Below are 17,138 nucleotides of genomic sequence, written 5' to 3'. Positions count from 1 at the left end.
TGTACTTGTCGTGAAGGGGATAATGCGGTCCCCTCTCGCTGTACAGTGGACAGAGATTTGAGTGTTTGACCATGTTTTCAAAAGCTAAGTGGACTGTGTTTGTGTAATTAAAAGAAAAACAGAAGTAGTCGATTTTTGGTCTAATTTTGATCTGAAAAAGATATTAGAATAATTGCATGTAATATTATCCTCTTTGAACTGCTTTCTCAGAAAATCCAAAGTGTCTAAAAGGCAGAGTGTTTAAAGGCACATTCACACTCGCACCAACACCACATTAAAACTGTGACTAAACTAGGAATAAACCCAGAACTAAATGTGGACAACACCAGGGAAAAACAGGACCAGACAGCTCCAATTTAAGTCTACATTAGAATCAAACTGGACTCAAACTGGACTCAAAGGCACCCCAAGTCCATAAACCATCACCAAACTCATTCTGAGGTGAAAAATTCTGTAAAAACGCATGTCTCTATAAACCGAGCATTCACGTTGCCTAAGGGCTTAATGTATTTATCTTCCCCTTGTTCATTCCCACCACTGAAAGCTGAGAGCGCTCCAAGGCCTAAATACCTCAATGGAACCTGAAGTGTGTTTTCCAAATGTGGACATTATTTTAAGTTAGAAAATGGCAAATACAAACGCCAAAGTGACCCAAAAAAGCCAATTAAAGCCATAAGAATGCATATGTCCACTTTAAATGTTTACGTGTGTCTTGTTTGATGCCCTGGTCTCACCTTGCCCCCGTCCGCATGGTACTCCTTCTCGTCTGCATTGAGCAGTTTGGCCAGGCCGAAGTCGGTGATCTTCACATGCTGCGGGGTTTTCACCAGGACGTTTCTCGCCGCCAGGTCACGATGGACCAAGTGCTGCTCCTCCAGGTAATTCATGCCCTTTACACAAACAAAGACATACAGACAATTTAACATATATTGAGCTGATAAAACCTTTTGACACTGAATTTTAAAGGAAAAAAGCTCAAGTAAACACAATACATAGACATTAGATCCCTGAAGATAGCGTTATTTATGGACAGTGCATAGTAGTGAATGGTTTGGGATGTAAATTAAAGTGTAAATCTGACAGATTAAGCATTATTTTTATTATTTATTTTACATACAGTCTTTGTCAGGCTTGGTTTGTTAGCATGACATAACATACAAGTTAGATGTTGATGAATTATCTTTTATTTTAAGGTTTAAACCCGTTACTTGAGTGTTGCATATTTAGTCCAGCAGTGTCCCATTTGCATATTTATTATTTTCATATTTCATTTATCATCCGAAATAGGACAACAAGATTAGATTTGCTTCAGCACACTTTATGTCAGTAAAGTCTAATCACGCAAAAGGTCATATCATATGGTTTATGTTAAATGGTCTTTAGGCGATGAGTCAGTGAAGAGAAGCAGACAGGAACCATCTGCTTTTGTCTGCCCACACTGCAGCAGAGGACTTTTAAACTACTTATTCTTCTATCTGGGATTTTTTTCTCTGTATCCACCTCTGTATAAGTCCAGCTCTTTGTACGAAATGTGATAAAGGATGGGCAAAAAAGTATATAACGATTTTCTTAGAGCCTTATTATTACTAGCCTTATTTTTATTATATCACGATTCATGTACACTTAATATCTTTTTAGTGAAGTTTAAGATGAAACTAAAGCTCCTGAGTGCTTCTGATTGTTCATACTTGGTTAAATTCACCTGTCACTCATTTAGAACATGATGGAGCCCGACCAATAAGAGCAGTGTCATTGTTTGAACTTATATTAAACAGAGACGTGCTGAATCACAATGACAATATCGCCAAAATAGAGTAAAGTCACGGGTCAAATGTTCATTGTCCTATGGCCCAGCGCTGACTGAGACCCGAGTCTGATCCCTCATTACCCCAATATGGTATGAGTGGCCCTCCTTGCTCACCTTGGCGATCTGCACACACCAGTTGAGCAGGTACTGGGAGCCGATGTTGTCCTTGTGCTCTTTGATGTAGTCGAGTAAACAGCCGAAGGGCATGAGCTGAGTGACCAGCTGCACCGTGGAGGTCAGGCAGATGCCCAGCAGGCGACACACGTGAGGGTGCTCCACACTCGCCATCACAAACGCCTCCTACGGGTGGAAATACAAGGGTTAACAACTAACGGTCAATATTTCATTCTACAGAAGTCATTTTGAAAACTAATGTGCAATTAGGGATGTCAAGATTATGAGGTTATCCAATAATCATGATTAATCAGGTCACAATCTAATCCTACTAGGACTACAAAATAAAAATCAAGTATTTTTAATTCAATCTATAATCCAAAAAATAAATAATCTAAATGCACTATTTATTTGTCTGTTTTGACACATTTAACTTTATTTTCATTCAAAAAGTTACATTTTGTAAAGCAAAAATAGTAATAATGTGTAAATAATAAAGACAAAAGGACAGAAAACAAATGAAAGATTTCACTTTTGTTTGGTGACGTTCTTAGTAATCGTGAATAATTGTTAAATCGTGTTGTTGTTCTCACAAAAATTGTGACACAAAAATTGTATATTATGACATCCCTACGTGCAATTATCCACACTCTGCAAAGAATAAATGTCACATTAAATTTAATTTATCAGACATGAATAATGATGAACTTTGAAGCAAAATGATCAGCTTCGATCTAAAAAAAGCATTTTTTTAAAATCACATACTAATGAAATATATTGTTATCATATCAGGAAAGAATGTACTTAGGGCACAATAGGTGTCAGTTCTCCCTGTTTAGATTATGATGTGTCTTTTCTGTCATTTACAATTCAGTCCTCAGTGGTTATAAGAAAATTAATAAAAGGATAAAACTAAAAAGTCAGGCTTGCATTGTTTAAGACATTGCAATTGAAGCTCTGAGACTACAGCTTTTTGGTGGCCCAGATTTTCTCGATTGAACGGTAGAATCTAGAAGAAGCCCATGTGGATGCAGCGGTAGAGGGAACACCCTGAGTCACTCCATCTATCGGATCGTAGTGTGAGGCTCGATGCTCTACCCTGTCGAGGCAGCGGCATGACGAGTTTGACTGACTTGTTACGAATGTCCAGGACATGGAGATACCTTTGAGACCTGGCGGGTCAAGGGTGTAGTATAGAAGTAAAACCTTATACGTTTTTAATAGTATTATTTTCCTCACTATCCTGACATTCACCTTTGAAGGATAAGAAATCTACTTTTTTTCTTTGGGGCTTAAGGGAGATCAATACCAGTGGAGTTAGAGGTGTGCTGGGGGCTGAGATTTGACCCATCGAATCTGCTCACTCCATTAAATAGAAGGGATAATTTGGTCCACAAATTGGGGATATTTCCTCTTAGCAAAGTAATTGGTTAGAAAGGAAAAGATCTGGAAAACTCGTCACTTGTGAAAGAAAGCCAAATAAAGATTTCACTATTGTTTGGCAAGAGTACCAACAAACCGGAGTAATTATATCATGAGGTTTCTTCTCACAATAATCGTAACACTCACATTTGATATCGTTCCAGTCAGTCTGTATATCTTGGAAATACAAACCAAAGAGTCAGTGGCGCTTTTATTAATACTGGCTTATGACCGTTACATTTGTAGTTGACGTGGCAGGGGCATAACTCGGCGGTTATGGCCTTTTGGCGGGGTAATCCCTGCACAATGGCCCGTTCGTCACAGGGCGGAAACACAGGCACAGACAGGATTCACACACACTCACACAATCATGAGCATTCAGCAAGATTCACACATTCACCAAACACATGCATGGTCTTTGGACGGTGAGAAAATGCAAGCGTGATATAATAAAACAGCAGAGACAAGCAAATCTCATTCAAAAAAGTCAGTGTAACTAATTCTATGTATTACCCTTGTAAAGAAGATATGTAGGTGACATCACAGCATTTGCAATTCTATTTGCAAAATAGTTTGAGAGCAGTGAGTTCTCATTACTCACTGCTGGGCAATAAGTCAAAATGTAGATATTACTGTCGCTTTAAAAATATGTAAAAGTTGAATATTGAGTATATTGTTTATAGTAAGTTTGGTAGTAAACTATCAAATAAGGTTTTTTAAAATTATTTTATAATTAAAGCTCGGCTAAGTCGCTGATACAGACTCTGATTACACATTTGGACAAATTGTGTGTGGATAATAAATGATTGAATTAAGTTTTCGGACTTAAAACATCACCCAATCACCCAATCACGCACACACTTCCGCACGCACGCACCCTTACGCACGCACCCTTACGCACGCACCCTTACGCACGCACCCTTACGCACGCACCCTTACGCACGTACCCTTACGCAAACTTACGCACCCTTACGCACGTACCCTTACGCACGTACCCTTACGCACGTACCCTTACGCACGTACCCTTACGCACGTACCCTTACGCACGTACCCTTACGCAAACTTACGCACCCTTACGCACGCACCCTTACGCACGCACCCTTACGCACGCACCCTTACGCACGCACCCTTACGCACGCACCCTTACGCACGCACCCTTACGCACGCACACTTGCGCACGCACACTTGCGCACGCACGCACCCTTACGCACGCACCCTTACGCACGCACACTTACGCACGCACACTTACGCACGCACACTTACGCACGCACACTTACGCACGCACACTTACGCACGGACGCACCCTTACGGACGCACCCTTACGGACGCACCCTTACGCACGCACCCTTACGCACGCACCCTTACGCACGCACCCTTACGCACGTACCCTTACGCACGTACCCTTACGCAAACTTACGCACCCTTACGCACGTACCCTTACGCACGTACCCTTACGCAAACTTACGCACCCTTACGCACGCACCCTTACGCACGCACCCTTACGCACGCACCCTTACGCACGCACCCTTACGCACGCACCCTTACGCACGCACCCTTACGCACGCACACTTGCGCACGCACACTTGCGCACGCACGCACCCTTACGCACGCACCCTTACGCACGCACACTTACGCACGCACACTTACGCACGCACACTTACGCACGCACACTTACGCACGAACGCACCCTTACGGACGCACCCTTACGGACGCACCCTTACGGACGCACCCTTACGGACGCACCCTTACGGACGCACCCTTACGCACGCACCCTTACGCACGCACACTTACGCACGCACACTTACGCACCCACGCACCCTTACGCACGCACGCACCCTTACGCACGCACGCACCCTTACGGACGGACGCGCGCACGCACACACACACACGGGTTGAAGTGTCCTTTATATCCTCCTAGTTTTAGCAAACAAGCTAGCTTTTTGCTGTCAAAGCAACAAGAAACAACTTTATGCATCAGAACGGAAACTGAAAGTCAATTTGACAGTGACTCCAGGGCAAAAAAATGAGGCTAAAAAGCAAATCAACACATTTGATCAGTCGTGTTGCCCATAACTCTGCCTCTTTTGCCCATGTTGAGGGGGATTTTTCCAATAAAGATTATGTTAGTAAATAACCTGTCATCTGGTTAAAAAAAAGACATAAATGACATCTAACAAAATATATCTAATCCTTAAATTCCAATCTTTACATGGTTTAGTACAAAAGAACCTACTATGCACGTTTAAAACACTAGCCAATAATTTCAATAATGAAAAACTACGGTACATGTGAGATTCTGTCCAAACAACAGCTCAGGATACAGAAAACAGCCTTTAACTTCCACCATTCCTGGCATTTTGCTGGCATTAAGACATTAAACATAGCACACCAAAAGCTTCAAAGCATATTTTAAAATGTTTATCCCTTTAATAGTCACTCGGTGCTCTTGAGTCATTCGTTCAAAGGACGTCCACCCCTGTTTGCAGAGGTTGTATGACTGAGCAACTTGACCACAAAATCACAGGCCTGGAAATGAACATTCAGAGATTTGGAGGAGGCTGTGAACGTCTCCCATGGAAGCCACAGATTTGCATTCCAGTTCGGGACACCTCAGCCTTGGATCAGTCTCGCTCCCCTCCAATCAAATAATGCAGCCTCATGGGACAAGACACGACACTTACATCATTTAAGTTAAATAAGTGGTTACTTCCTCTTAATAATGTTGCATCTGGTATAAATTATAGAGTGGTTCATGGATATGTTAAAAGTTGTAGTAAAGATATTTCCAGGACAGCAAAAATCTCCACGGAAACAAGCAGGTGCTGGTCAGTCCAGGTCAGGGGGGCTGAACCCGCGGCTCTCGAGCTTGTGCAAATGCAATAGCAAGAAGCGCGATGTGACGTCCGTTCATCGCAACATGCAAGTAATTATTATAACTATGGCTACAACTTGAATGCAACATAAAACAGCAGTTCAGACACTGTCCTGACAAGAGCTTGTGCAGCAGTGTTTTCTTTGCACTGGACAGGACAGTCCAGTCAGACTGATTATAGACGGAATCTGAATTCCGAGCGCTCTGCTGCAGGAGCAGACCTGAGATTGGGACAACAGGGTTTGGGCCCCCAAAACAGAGCTGGTCAAGCTTTTGAATTTAAAATTATTTTTAACACATGCTTCAATTGTATTTAGTAATTTTAATATATTTACAGTATGTGAAGGTTTTATTTTCTTAATTTACTTTTACAATCTTGATCAAATGGATCAAGATTGTAAAAGTTCAGGATCATACATTGTACTATAGTGCTCTGTGTTGTGAATTGGTGTGGTGGTGGTGAGGCTCTTCACAGGATGACTGCCTCTGCCTCCTTGTTACCAGGTCATGGACAAATCAATACATTTTGGGAAAAGATTCAAATGTTGTTTGGATTTGAGTCGAGTTTGAATGAGCAGGAACAAATAATTCAAATTATTTTATAGACATTTATGTAACCAGGAAAGTCCTACTAAAATGTAGCATCTCTTTTTCAGGGGAGTCCTGCCCCCAAAAGGGGAGGAGCCTATTGTACATGTCTTTAGTGATAGGGGAGTGGAGCACCCAGAGGAAACATATGCAGATATAAATCACTTTGTCCATACTACATATCTGCTTATAAGACATTGGCACAGCACTATGTCACGATCTGTCGGATAAAACATAGTGTAGAGTGAAGAATGTACTACTTTCCCATGGGAGCGCATACTTAAAATACCTTAGGATGTCTCACATTATATGAGAGGGAAAAAAATGACCACACAAATTGTAAAAAAAAACTTACATCCAGGATTTCTTTATTTGCTTTTGGTGATGTGGCTTCCCTCAAAACCTTAATGGCCACTGGGATCTTGACGTCCTCTCCCTCAGGAACCCACAGGCCCTGAACGGACAAAAAATGTGTTATTTTACATGAAGGTGACTCATGAGAAAGGGTTAGAGTCTGCACATCTACTGTATAAGACATAATATATACTCAGGGAAGAGAAATGAAGAACTGTTTCACTGAAAGAAATCATTTAAATGACCATTTAAAGAAAATTGCAGTGAAACTAGATCTTGGATGAACCATTTTGAGGTTATAACTCTGTGTTTAAAGTACACTTGTTTGTGTTTGTCCTCTGCATTTCACCCATTATCCAATGCCCAATTGTCCTGAATTTGAGGTGTTTCCAAAATTCCAGTTTTCACCTAACCCCCAGCTCCGCCCACTCCTCAGCATTTACTCGAGATTACTTTAAGAAACTCTGAGTCACACATGTAGAGTTAAAGAGGTAGAGTTTGTCGTTTACAATGAACAAAATAATAATGATCTACGTATGTTACAGTTTAATAAGTAATATGTCTTTAAGGACTGTCTACATTGCTCACGGCGGACAGTCACTATGTATTAGTAACCACATAAGTGGGTAAGTGGAGGTGGAGTCGCTCGTACGTGATCTGTCATGAAAAGTTTGTGTTGTGTAATTAGAAAATTGTTAACAGACGTCCAAAAGCAAACACGGGTGCCGTTTTTTTGCGCTTTGAATAACGTGTTTTCACTGCTGTTGAGTGTACACATTTATTTTGTAACATGCTGTGCTTCGTACCTTGTAAACTGTACCAAACGCCCCGGATCCGAGTACTTTGATTTTCTTAAACTCTGGTTCCTTGAGGATTCGCAGTAAGGCTTGGTTGGGGGCTTCTCCGCTCGGTGTTAAAGGCTCGACCAGCTGAAGCGACAACAAAACAGTTACTCCTTATCATTCTTTCTATTAGGCCTGTAAAGTGACATATTTTGACGTGCAATACAATTCAACACAAACGTTTTATGATGAATGACAGTATTGAAGGCCAATTTACGCAATAGATACTATAAAAACTTGAGTACAAAGGAAGTATCTATAGTAAGTCATAAACACATACTATTGAAACTACTTTATGCCACCAAAAAAGCAGGATAATTGCAGTAAACATTTTTTTTTAATGTACAGTATTATTAAAAGCATCAACAAATAAAATGAATAAATAAATAAACTGTGGAATGAACCAATAAGTAGCCATAGAATGTATATTATATTACACAGAAACACACATCTATACCCTATTGCTTAGAAAATGCCCAGACGATAGATATTGAACCCCAAAATATATTGTTCAAGCTTTAATGTTATGAACAATAAGTCAGTATAGTAATGATTGTGACATATGCCGGTAGATATGCTAGTATTATTGTCATTTATCAAGTCAATAGTACTCATGGTGACAGGCCTGACTCTTACCTCTCTCTCCTGCAGAAGTCTCCTCATGGTCCTCTTCCTCTTGATGTGGCGTCGGCGTAGCAACACAAAAACAGACAAACCGGCGACCAGCACGGCCAGCAGACCACCGACCACTCCGGCGGTGATCATGGACATGCCCGAGGAACTGCGCAAAACAAGACGTTAGCTTTTACACCAGCGGATTTAGTCAAAGTTTGCATGAATCAAAAGAGCGATCAACTATTCACTTTTTCGTTTGGCAGCCCTCAAGACCACGTGCAGAACATCTGTAAAGAAACAACAGAATATGTTAAGTATGTACGGTTATGGTAACAATATTTTCTTCCATCAGTTCATTTGTTTACTTTAAAGAAATTCTAATTAAAGACCACATTTTCAAATATTAGCATAAATAAGCATTAGCAAAGTAGTAGAGTACAATATTGACAATAACAATACATATTATTTGCTGTGATGATACATTTTAACGTTGCGTAAAAACAAATATATGATATGAACATGATAACCATTAAATTAAATATAAAACAGCAGCAAAAACGTGTGTACATATGTTTTAATAATAGAAAAATGCTTTAATCTCTTGCTTTCAGAAAACTCCGAGCATCTGATCATGGTGTTCACATTTTCCATGCAAAGTCTCTCCAATAACAATCACAGAGTTTGCCTGGAGCCTGTTTAGCTCATGTTGAAAAGCGATACAGTTACGGCGTATAAAAAGTGGGAGAACACGTCTTGCACAAATTCGCTTCAATTTGTCCTCATTTTTCTGTAACTGAAGACACAGGCTGCAAAGACTATAATGCAGACAATAACACAGCCACATGTCAACAGTCAATTAACGTAACAAAGGTGTTTTCAAGCTCACGGTGCGGTCATAAATATAGTTGTCGGCGCACGTACAGATAACGATTTCAACAAAAATGCAAAGGTAAATACAACAGGAGCCAAAAGCTGTCCTTCCTTGTGGTGCGTTAAGGGACGGTTCAATAACAAAGCTATGTGGAAAAATGAGTTTCTTTCCTGTTTCCCATGACATGATCTGTTTTATTACTTTGGTTTCCGACACTCAAACTGACCGAGCTGAGGACAACAATATTCTCCAACAAATCCCTTGTATTTCATAGGACAATTTCATAGCTCTATGACAAGTTGTGAATGACTCTTTGGTCCTGTGTCGAAATGGTAGCGGCGGCTAATATGTTGAAATCTAGTTAATCTTGTGAATGTTGCTTTAAAGATACACACAATTTGAATATTGAGTACCGGTAAATAATTTATAGTAAAAACTGTACTACAAAAAGAGCTGGTTAAAAATACAGGTGAATGCAGGAATGTTGTAAACTTTGCGATTCATTTGACAGATATTTAACATTTGTCTGCACTATACTATACCATGTGTATATTCAACTGTACATTGTAACCCTATTTTTTATTTTTTTTATCTTATAGCAGATTTAGATTGTTTTTCTTTTTGATTTTATATAGGTTGTTACATCATTGTTCATTATTTTATGTTGCACTATATCACCAAAGCAAGTTTCGAAGTTTGTGAATTCTGTTGATTAGCAATGGCAATAAACATTTTCTGACTCTGATTCTGATAATTAAATCGCAACTTATAGGTTTAAAAGACTATACTAGCATATACTTAATACATTTGACCCATTAATCCAAGAGAATATCAAACCAAACTGCATCCATCTGTAGACATAAATAAAAACTACCCATTAAAAATCATTATTAGCACATTAGCATTAGCATTAACTGGATCAGGAAATCATCACATTTACCCATACTTAATGCACTGGCTATAAACCTCATATAAGCCATTTATTTATGCAATCACACTTCCTTGCAACACGCTCCAACGTAACCAAAAGCTAACAGTCCTCAAAACAACTCCCTTCATAAAACCATTTGCGGCCAACAATAATGTCAGGATGATTTGTGCTAACGAAAATAGCTGAGTCTTTGGCCATAAATCCACTCCGAACATAAACATTTTGACAGCCATATTTGAGTCGCAGTGGCAGTGGTGGGGGCCTGGCACTGCCCCCCCCCCCCCCCCCCCCCCCCGTCTCACCCCTGAGTGCAGTTCTTGTGGCAGAGCTGGCAGACTTTCATCTCGTCGGCGTATTTCCACACCAGCGCGTCGCCCTCGCCCGGCACGCCCTGAGGACAGCGCGCCACGCAGAACAGGCCGTCTTTGAAGTTGGCGCATTTGGTACAGTTTCCGGACCCCTGAAAAAACAAGATATATTCCTCGCTTGAGATGCGTAAATACTGACTAAATCAAACAGATTGATAGTCATAAGTTGCTGAGGTCGTGTCAAAGTAGGGCTCAACTTTTTTTGCAGGAACAATATTAAAATGTTCCCAAATACTGCGATTAGTTTTCCAATTTAAGCTTTATCATTAAGTGCTGCATCTTGAAATCTAATACCGTTCCTTAATCTGTTTTTTATCCATCTAGATCTTATTTAAACAATGTTGTCCTAGTTTATCCGGAGCCACTTTTGAGAAAACTGTGTCCCGGAGGCTTTTGTTTTGAACCAAAGGCTGGATTAGGTGTGTAAAATAAGACTAGGTATAAGCTAGTTCACAACCACGCCTGTTACTCAAAATATAACATGTCTTGTGGCTACTGCGTATCATCCTCCTCCATTCAAGTCTCTGTTTACAGGGAAAGGACTTTGTTGCTACATCACAATATGTAACACGGAGAAAGCACTTTAAACAGAGGGAAATATAAGCTTTTTTCACATATTTTCACATATTTAGCAGTACTGATGCTAGCTGTGGCATTTAGAGTTACAAAACTGAGGGATTCAGGCAGGTTTTCCAAAAAAAAAAAACATATCAAGAGCTTTGCAATATATATTTTTATACCTAGCAGTAACTTAAATATTGGTTTGCCATAGGTTCCATGCTGGATTCACATCAACAGAGCGAATGACCTTCTCTTTTTCTCGTGCAGTTGGGAGTAGGCTGGTTGTGTAAGAGTTGTCTGGTCTTGTCCTGGTCTTGTCCTGGTCTAGTCCTGGTCTAGTCCAGGTCTAGTCCAGGTCTTGTCCTGGTCTTGTCCTGGTCTTGTCCTGGTCTTGTCCTGGTCTTGTCCTGGTCTTGTCCTGGTCTTGTCCTGGTCTTGTCCTGGTCTTGTCCTGGTCTTGTCCTGATCTTGTCCTGATCTTGTCCTGATCTTGTCCTGGTCTTGTCCTGGTCTTGTCCTGGTCTTGTCCTGGTCTTGTCCTGGTCTTGTCCTGGTCTTGTCCTGGTCTTGTCCTGGTCTAGTCCAGGTCTAGTCCAGGTCTAGTCCAGGTCTAGTCCAGGTCTAGTCCTGGTTTAGTCCTGGTTCAATCCTGGTCTTGTCCTGGTCTTGTCCTGGTCTTGTCCTGGTCTTGTCCTGGTCTTGTCCTGGTCTTGTCCTGGTCTTGTCCTGGTCTTGTCCTGGTCTTGTCCAGGTCTAGTCCAGGTCTAGTCCAGGTCTAGTCCAGGTCTAGTCCTGGTTTAGCCCTGGTTTAGTCCTGGTCTAGTCCTGGTCTAGTCCTGGTTTAGTCCTGGTCTAGTCCTGGTCTAGTCCTGGTTTAGTCCTGGTCTAACCCAGGTGTGAGATAGCTGTATTAGTTACATACAGGTGCACTGCATGTTAGTCCTGGTTTAGTCCTGGTTTAGTCCTGGTCTAACCCAGGTGTGAGGTAGCTGTATTAGTTACATACAGGTGCATTGCATGTTAGTCCTGGTTTAGTCCTGGTCTAGTCCTGGTTTATTCCTGGTCTAACCCAGGTGTGAGACAGCTATATTAGTTACATACAGGTGCACTGCATGTTAGTCCTGGTTTAGTCCTGGTTTAGTCCTGGTTTAGTCCTGGTTTAGTCCTGGTCTAACCCAGTGAGATAGCTGTATTAGTTACATACAGGTGCACTGCACGTTAGTCCTGGTTTAGTCCTGGTTTAGTCTTGGTCTAACCCAGTGAGATAGCTGTATTAGTTACATACAGGTGCACTGCACGTTAGTCCTGGTCTTGTCCTGGTTTAGTCCTGGTTTAGTCTTGGTCTAACCCAGTGAGACAGCTGTATTAGTTACATACAGGTACACTGCATGTTAGTCCTGGTCTTGTCCTGGTTTAGTCCTGGTTTAGTCCTGGTTTAGTCCTGGTTTAGTCCTGGTTTAGTCCTGGTTTAGTCCTGGTTTAGTCCTGGTTTAGTCCTGGTTTAGTCCTGGTTTAGTCCTGGTTTAGTCCTGGTCTAACCCAGTGAGACAGCTGTATTAGTTACATACAGGTGCACTGCACGTTGCCGTCCCGTTCATAGGCAGACACTCAGGATGACACGCGGCACAGCCTTTATTCACCACAGCTTCTCTTGTTTCTCTGAAAGGAAAAAAACAAGAGCTGTAAGACTCAAGGCTGGTGCCCGGCATCGCAAACAGGTTTATGCAAAGTACATTCCTCATTCTTTTCTGAGGCCCAGAGTTAAATTGTAAGCATGGCGAGATTCAATGTTTGACAGAAGATAAACAAATGTTAGTGAGTGTGCCATTTTTGCTGTCTTGTCCTGTTCGGCTTCAACTAACTGAAGGTTTTTCTTCAAAATACCTTGAACCTTTGTTTTGACTTAATGACAAATTCCCACACTTAAGACTCTGGAAATGCTCAGAGATGCATGAAGACTTAAACAGAGCTGTCGGATCTTGTAATTCTTAAAACACCAACAACACCCTTTTGAGGCAGTTGTAAAGCTTTACCCCTCCAGGATGTTACAGTTGTCCACACAGCTCCCGTCCCGGCTGAAGTCTCGACAGGCAAAACACATGTCTGGACCAGGGCCCCAGCAGCCATCTGCGGTGCACTTCCTGTCACAAGTGTTGTTCTTCAAGGCTACAAAGATATGAGCAGGTATAACATTTAATTTCATAGTTATTTTTAATACAAAAAACTATTGTCGAATTGTGATTGTATCCCAGGGTTGCCAGATGTTCAGAGAGCAACAAGGAAGTTCCAAACAAGTGAATGCAGACCAAATGACCAAGACGGTGTTGCAGCTGTACGAGCGCTAGTAAGTAACAAACTATATATCTAATAACATATTTTACACCAATAGCGACTTTAAATCATTAACAGCTTGTATTTTTTGTCTTTACTGTTCTATAGTTGTAAAACAAACCTGAAAAAAACCTGAAAATGACTCTCAGGAGCAAACCCTAAAGAATCCCAACCCACAATTCTCAAAATCTGTATTTTCCAAAAGTAGAAGTACAAAGTCACTGTAAAGAAGGAGATTTAGCAGCTGTGTCTGACCCCTGTTTTTACTGTTTAATGCAGCTATGCTCAAACTCACACACTGACCCTCCCCTCATTGGTCAGACACTCTCTGTGAGTGACAGGTGGATTTAACCAATCCCAGTGAAATGTAAACCTTAAGAAGCAGCCGACAGTATCTTTAAAATAAGCGCAGTTAACTAAAGCCAAGAGTACATGAACTGTGACAAAATCATAATCGTGATCTAGGTTCTAATATATTTATACAGCATATTTATATATATATATAATATTTTTGATACACAGGGGTAAGATTTTTTTTATTTGTATGATGATATATTGTCATACTGTCACCTCTTCTGATAAGATACTGACCACTGAAGAACAAGCTGCAGTTTTCACAAATTGGCCAATGCTCAGCTCCACCAAAATGTTTACACCTGCACCTATTTTCTTGCTTCTGCTTTTGAGACTTTCTGTCTACTATATATACTATTGCACCCAATTACAATGTTCTTCAAACCAGTGGTTATTTTATGCTTTGCGCGTGTCGTCCACATCTTAACGAGAAATCTTCCATCCTCTGCAATTATCTAATTTTGAGATTATATTAAAATAAATGACGTCTGTCTGGGCAGATGATGAGAAATGAACAGAATGGACATTTTGAGAGAAAATAGATTTACCGCATTTGGCTTCATCTGAGTTTTTATCCATGGTGACCGTTTGGCTTTTTGACTTGAAGAGTCGTGACCAGTGGTTTTCATTTGTGTAGCAAAGATTTTGATTCGTCATAATGGCAACATCTCCATCACTGATTTCTTTGAGAGAGCGCAGACCTAAATACTCGATATCCAGCTGGGCAATAGCCAGACTCAGGCGGCCACTGCAAAAACAAAACAACAAAATAACAATTATTGAGTTGAAAAACCACTTTGGAAAACAGAACAAACAACAACGACAAAAATACAACTACTTAATTTGAAAGAAACCCTGTTAACCACCACTGAACCTTTGGAGATACAAAGTGGACACAATTAAGCAATTTAAGGTGCATTTATTACCTCGCTTTAGTCCTTCCCCGAATGATCGATAAATTCTCAAAGGAACTGAGTGAGTTTATGCTCTTGGGCCATGTCTGGATCCACAAATACCCTAGAGCAAGAGACACTCGTTAACCTTGAACATGTGTGTTGTGTGTTGAATATCATATTATTCATAACTTTACCTGTAATTTCCTTCACAGTTTTAAATACATCGAGCTGAGCAGGGTCCAGCTTGGGGGTTTTGGTGTATCTATCTCTGAAATAAAAGAAAAATAAGTTAAAAAAGACCAACCATGGTTAACAGGCTGCTGCAATAATGTGAAGAAATAACATTGTCTGTACCCATGAATTGAGGTGTGGATGAAAATGATGTTGCCATTGATTTTGGTGCAGTTTTTGAAAGACTCGATGTTTGTGGCGTTGATGCACAAAGTATCAGTGAGCTCTCCCATCCCAAGGCCATTACACACTGTTCACACAAAGGAAGAATGATAATACCTGAAGCGCACCAAGGCAATTTCAAAACATGTTTTTGAAGGAAGAGACTCTGGTTTGATGCAGAATTTTCTTTCTTTTTCCCCCGCACAGAACTTAAAGGCTACACCTGATTTTTTTTCCCACACAATAAAGTGAAATCTGTTTTGCTCCAGTACAGATGTAAAGCAGCTTTGAGGGTAAAAATTGGACTGCGGTGTGCTGTCTGCATCTAATTATGAAGCACATTTATCGACCGCTATGAAAGATGCGAAATACTCTTATCTTATCTTAAGCAGTGAATAATTGGGAGCTAGTCCTGGTTTAGTCCTGGTTTAGTCCTGGTTTAGTCCTGGTCTAGTCCTGGTCTAGTCCTGGTCTAGTCCTGGTCTAGTCCTGGTCTAGTCCTGGTCTAGTCCTGGTCTAGTCCTGGTCTAGTCCTGGTTTAGTCCTGGTTTAGTCCTGGTTTAGTCCTGGTTTAGTCCTGGTCTAGTCCTGGTTTAGTCCTGGTTTAGTCCTGGTTTAGTCCTGGTTTAGTCCTGGTTTAGTCCTGGTCTAGTCCTGGTCTAGTCCTGGTCTAGTCCTGGTCTAGTCCTGGTCTAGTCCTGGTTTAGTCCTGGTCTAGTCCTGGTTTAGTCCTGGTCTAGTCCTGGTTTAGTCCTGGTTTAGTCCTGGTTTAGTCCTGGTTTAGTCCTGGTTTAGTCCTGGTCTAGTCCTGGTCTAGTCCTGGTCTAGTCCTGGTCCAGTCCTGGTCTATCTTATCTTATCTTAAAGGTGGTATCAACGATTTTTTTCAGCAAATTTTTTTTATCATATTTCCTCGTGGCGTGGATAAATCATTTGTCCTGCCACGTATCAATCATAAAACGCACCTATCGCTCACCTGCAGCCGCGTCAGGCTCGTCCCCACGTTTCCGCGTGCCTAAGCGCATGGATCTATCATAATATAGTTCCCTCAGTGTACGGGGCAAAATGAAGACGGAGAAAGACAGTTCGAGCTGATGCAGAAGTGGACAGAAATCTACGGGAGACGAGAGATGCGATGTGATCCGTTGCGCTAATAAACAAACGCACGTGTGTGTTGTATCAGTCCCCACGGGGGAGTGCGCATGCGCACTTCCGCCTGCGTTCTCAAATCGCCGAAAAATCGTCCATACCGCCTTTAAGCAGTGAATAATTGGGAGCTAAATTAGGAAAATGAGGAATACACAATACACAATGATTTGCCATAATCAATAAATACATTTTAAAATGATAGGAGAGCGCCTTATCATTATTATTAATTATGATTATTTGTCCTTGTCGTTTTTCATTACTTCCTAAAGGTCCATGAAGCGCTCCACCTTTCTTGTTGTCTGAAATATAACACTAGCTTCCAATTTGCGACATGCCTCGTTTCCACATTTCTGTATCACAAATGGAAGTGGTTCAGATGGGAAACATGGGCGTGGCCGGTGAGAACGAGGGACCTTAATTATGGATGCATCAGTGACAGAAAGAAGTGTTGCAGTTGGTGGTCGGTGTGCAGTGGTGGGGCGACGCGTACCTTTGGGGCAGAGGCCTTCGCACTTGGCACACTTCCTGATCCCGCCCTCGTCCACCTCGTACGTGTTGCCGCTGCACGTCCGCACGCACGCCCCGTGGTCGGTCACCACATAGTTATCTGCGGACATCAAACTGTTTATTTCTAAACATGCACTTGGAATGAAAAAGAGGTCTTGGTCTC

The 17,138-nt window shown here is 41.3% G+C and overlaps 1 protein-coding gene across 1 annotated transcript in view; it reads right to left on the bottom strand.

Moving 5' to 3' along the window:
- The window catches only part of egfra (epidermal growth factor receptor a (erythroblastic leukemia viral (v-erb-b) oncogene homolog, avian)), a 74,355-nt gene that overhangs the window by 10,456 nt on the left and 46,761 nt on the right, over positions 1-17,138 (bottom strand). Inside the window, exons 8-21 of the mRNA XM_072440880.1 lie at positions 16,959-17,075; positions 15,281-15,407; positions 15,121-15,194; positions 14,957-15,047; positions 14,579-14,778; positions 13,379-13,511; positions 12,914-13,004; positions 10,719-10,876; positions 8,863-8,901; positions 8,636-8,780; positions 7,964-8,086; positions 7,159-7,257; positions 1,922-2,107; positions 735-890 (exon numbers count right to left, since the gene is read on the bottom strand). Coding sequence (XP_072296981.1) covers positions 735-890; positions 1,922-2,107; positions 7,159-7,257; positions 7,964-8,086; positions 8,636-8,780; positions 8,863-8,901; positions 10,719-10,876; positions 12,914-13,004; positions 13,379-13,511; positions 14,579-14,778; positions 14,957-15,047; positions 15,121-15,194; positions 15,281-15,407; positions 16,959-17,075 — 1,739 coding nt within the window. The remainder of the gene's footprint in view (positions 1-734; positions 891-1,921; positions 2,108-7,158; positions 7,258-7,963; positions 8,087-8,635; positions 8,781-8,862; positions 8,902-10,718; positions 10,877-12,913; positions 13,005-13,378; positions 13,512-14,578; positions 14,779-14,956; positions 15,048-15,120; positions 15,195-15,280; positions 15,408-16,958; positions 17,076-17,138) is intronic.

This window comes from Eucyclogobius newberryi, unplaced genomic scaffold (genome assembly GCF_026437365.1).
Source record: "Eucyclogobius newberryi isolate DKJ021-1_F unplaced genomic scaffold, fEucNew1.0.hap1 SCAF_12, whole genome shotgun sequence".
NCBI lineage: Eukaryota > Metazoa > Chordata > Actinopteri > Gobiiformes > Gobiidae > Eucyclogobius > Eucyclogobius newberryi.
Note: the sequence above shows the minus strand (reverse complement) of the source record. Positions and strands in the feature narration are given on the sequence as shown.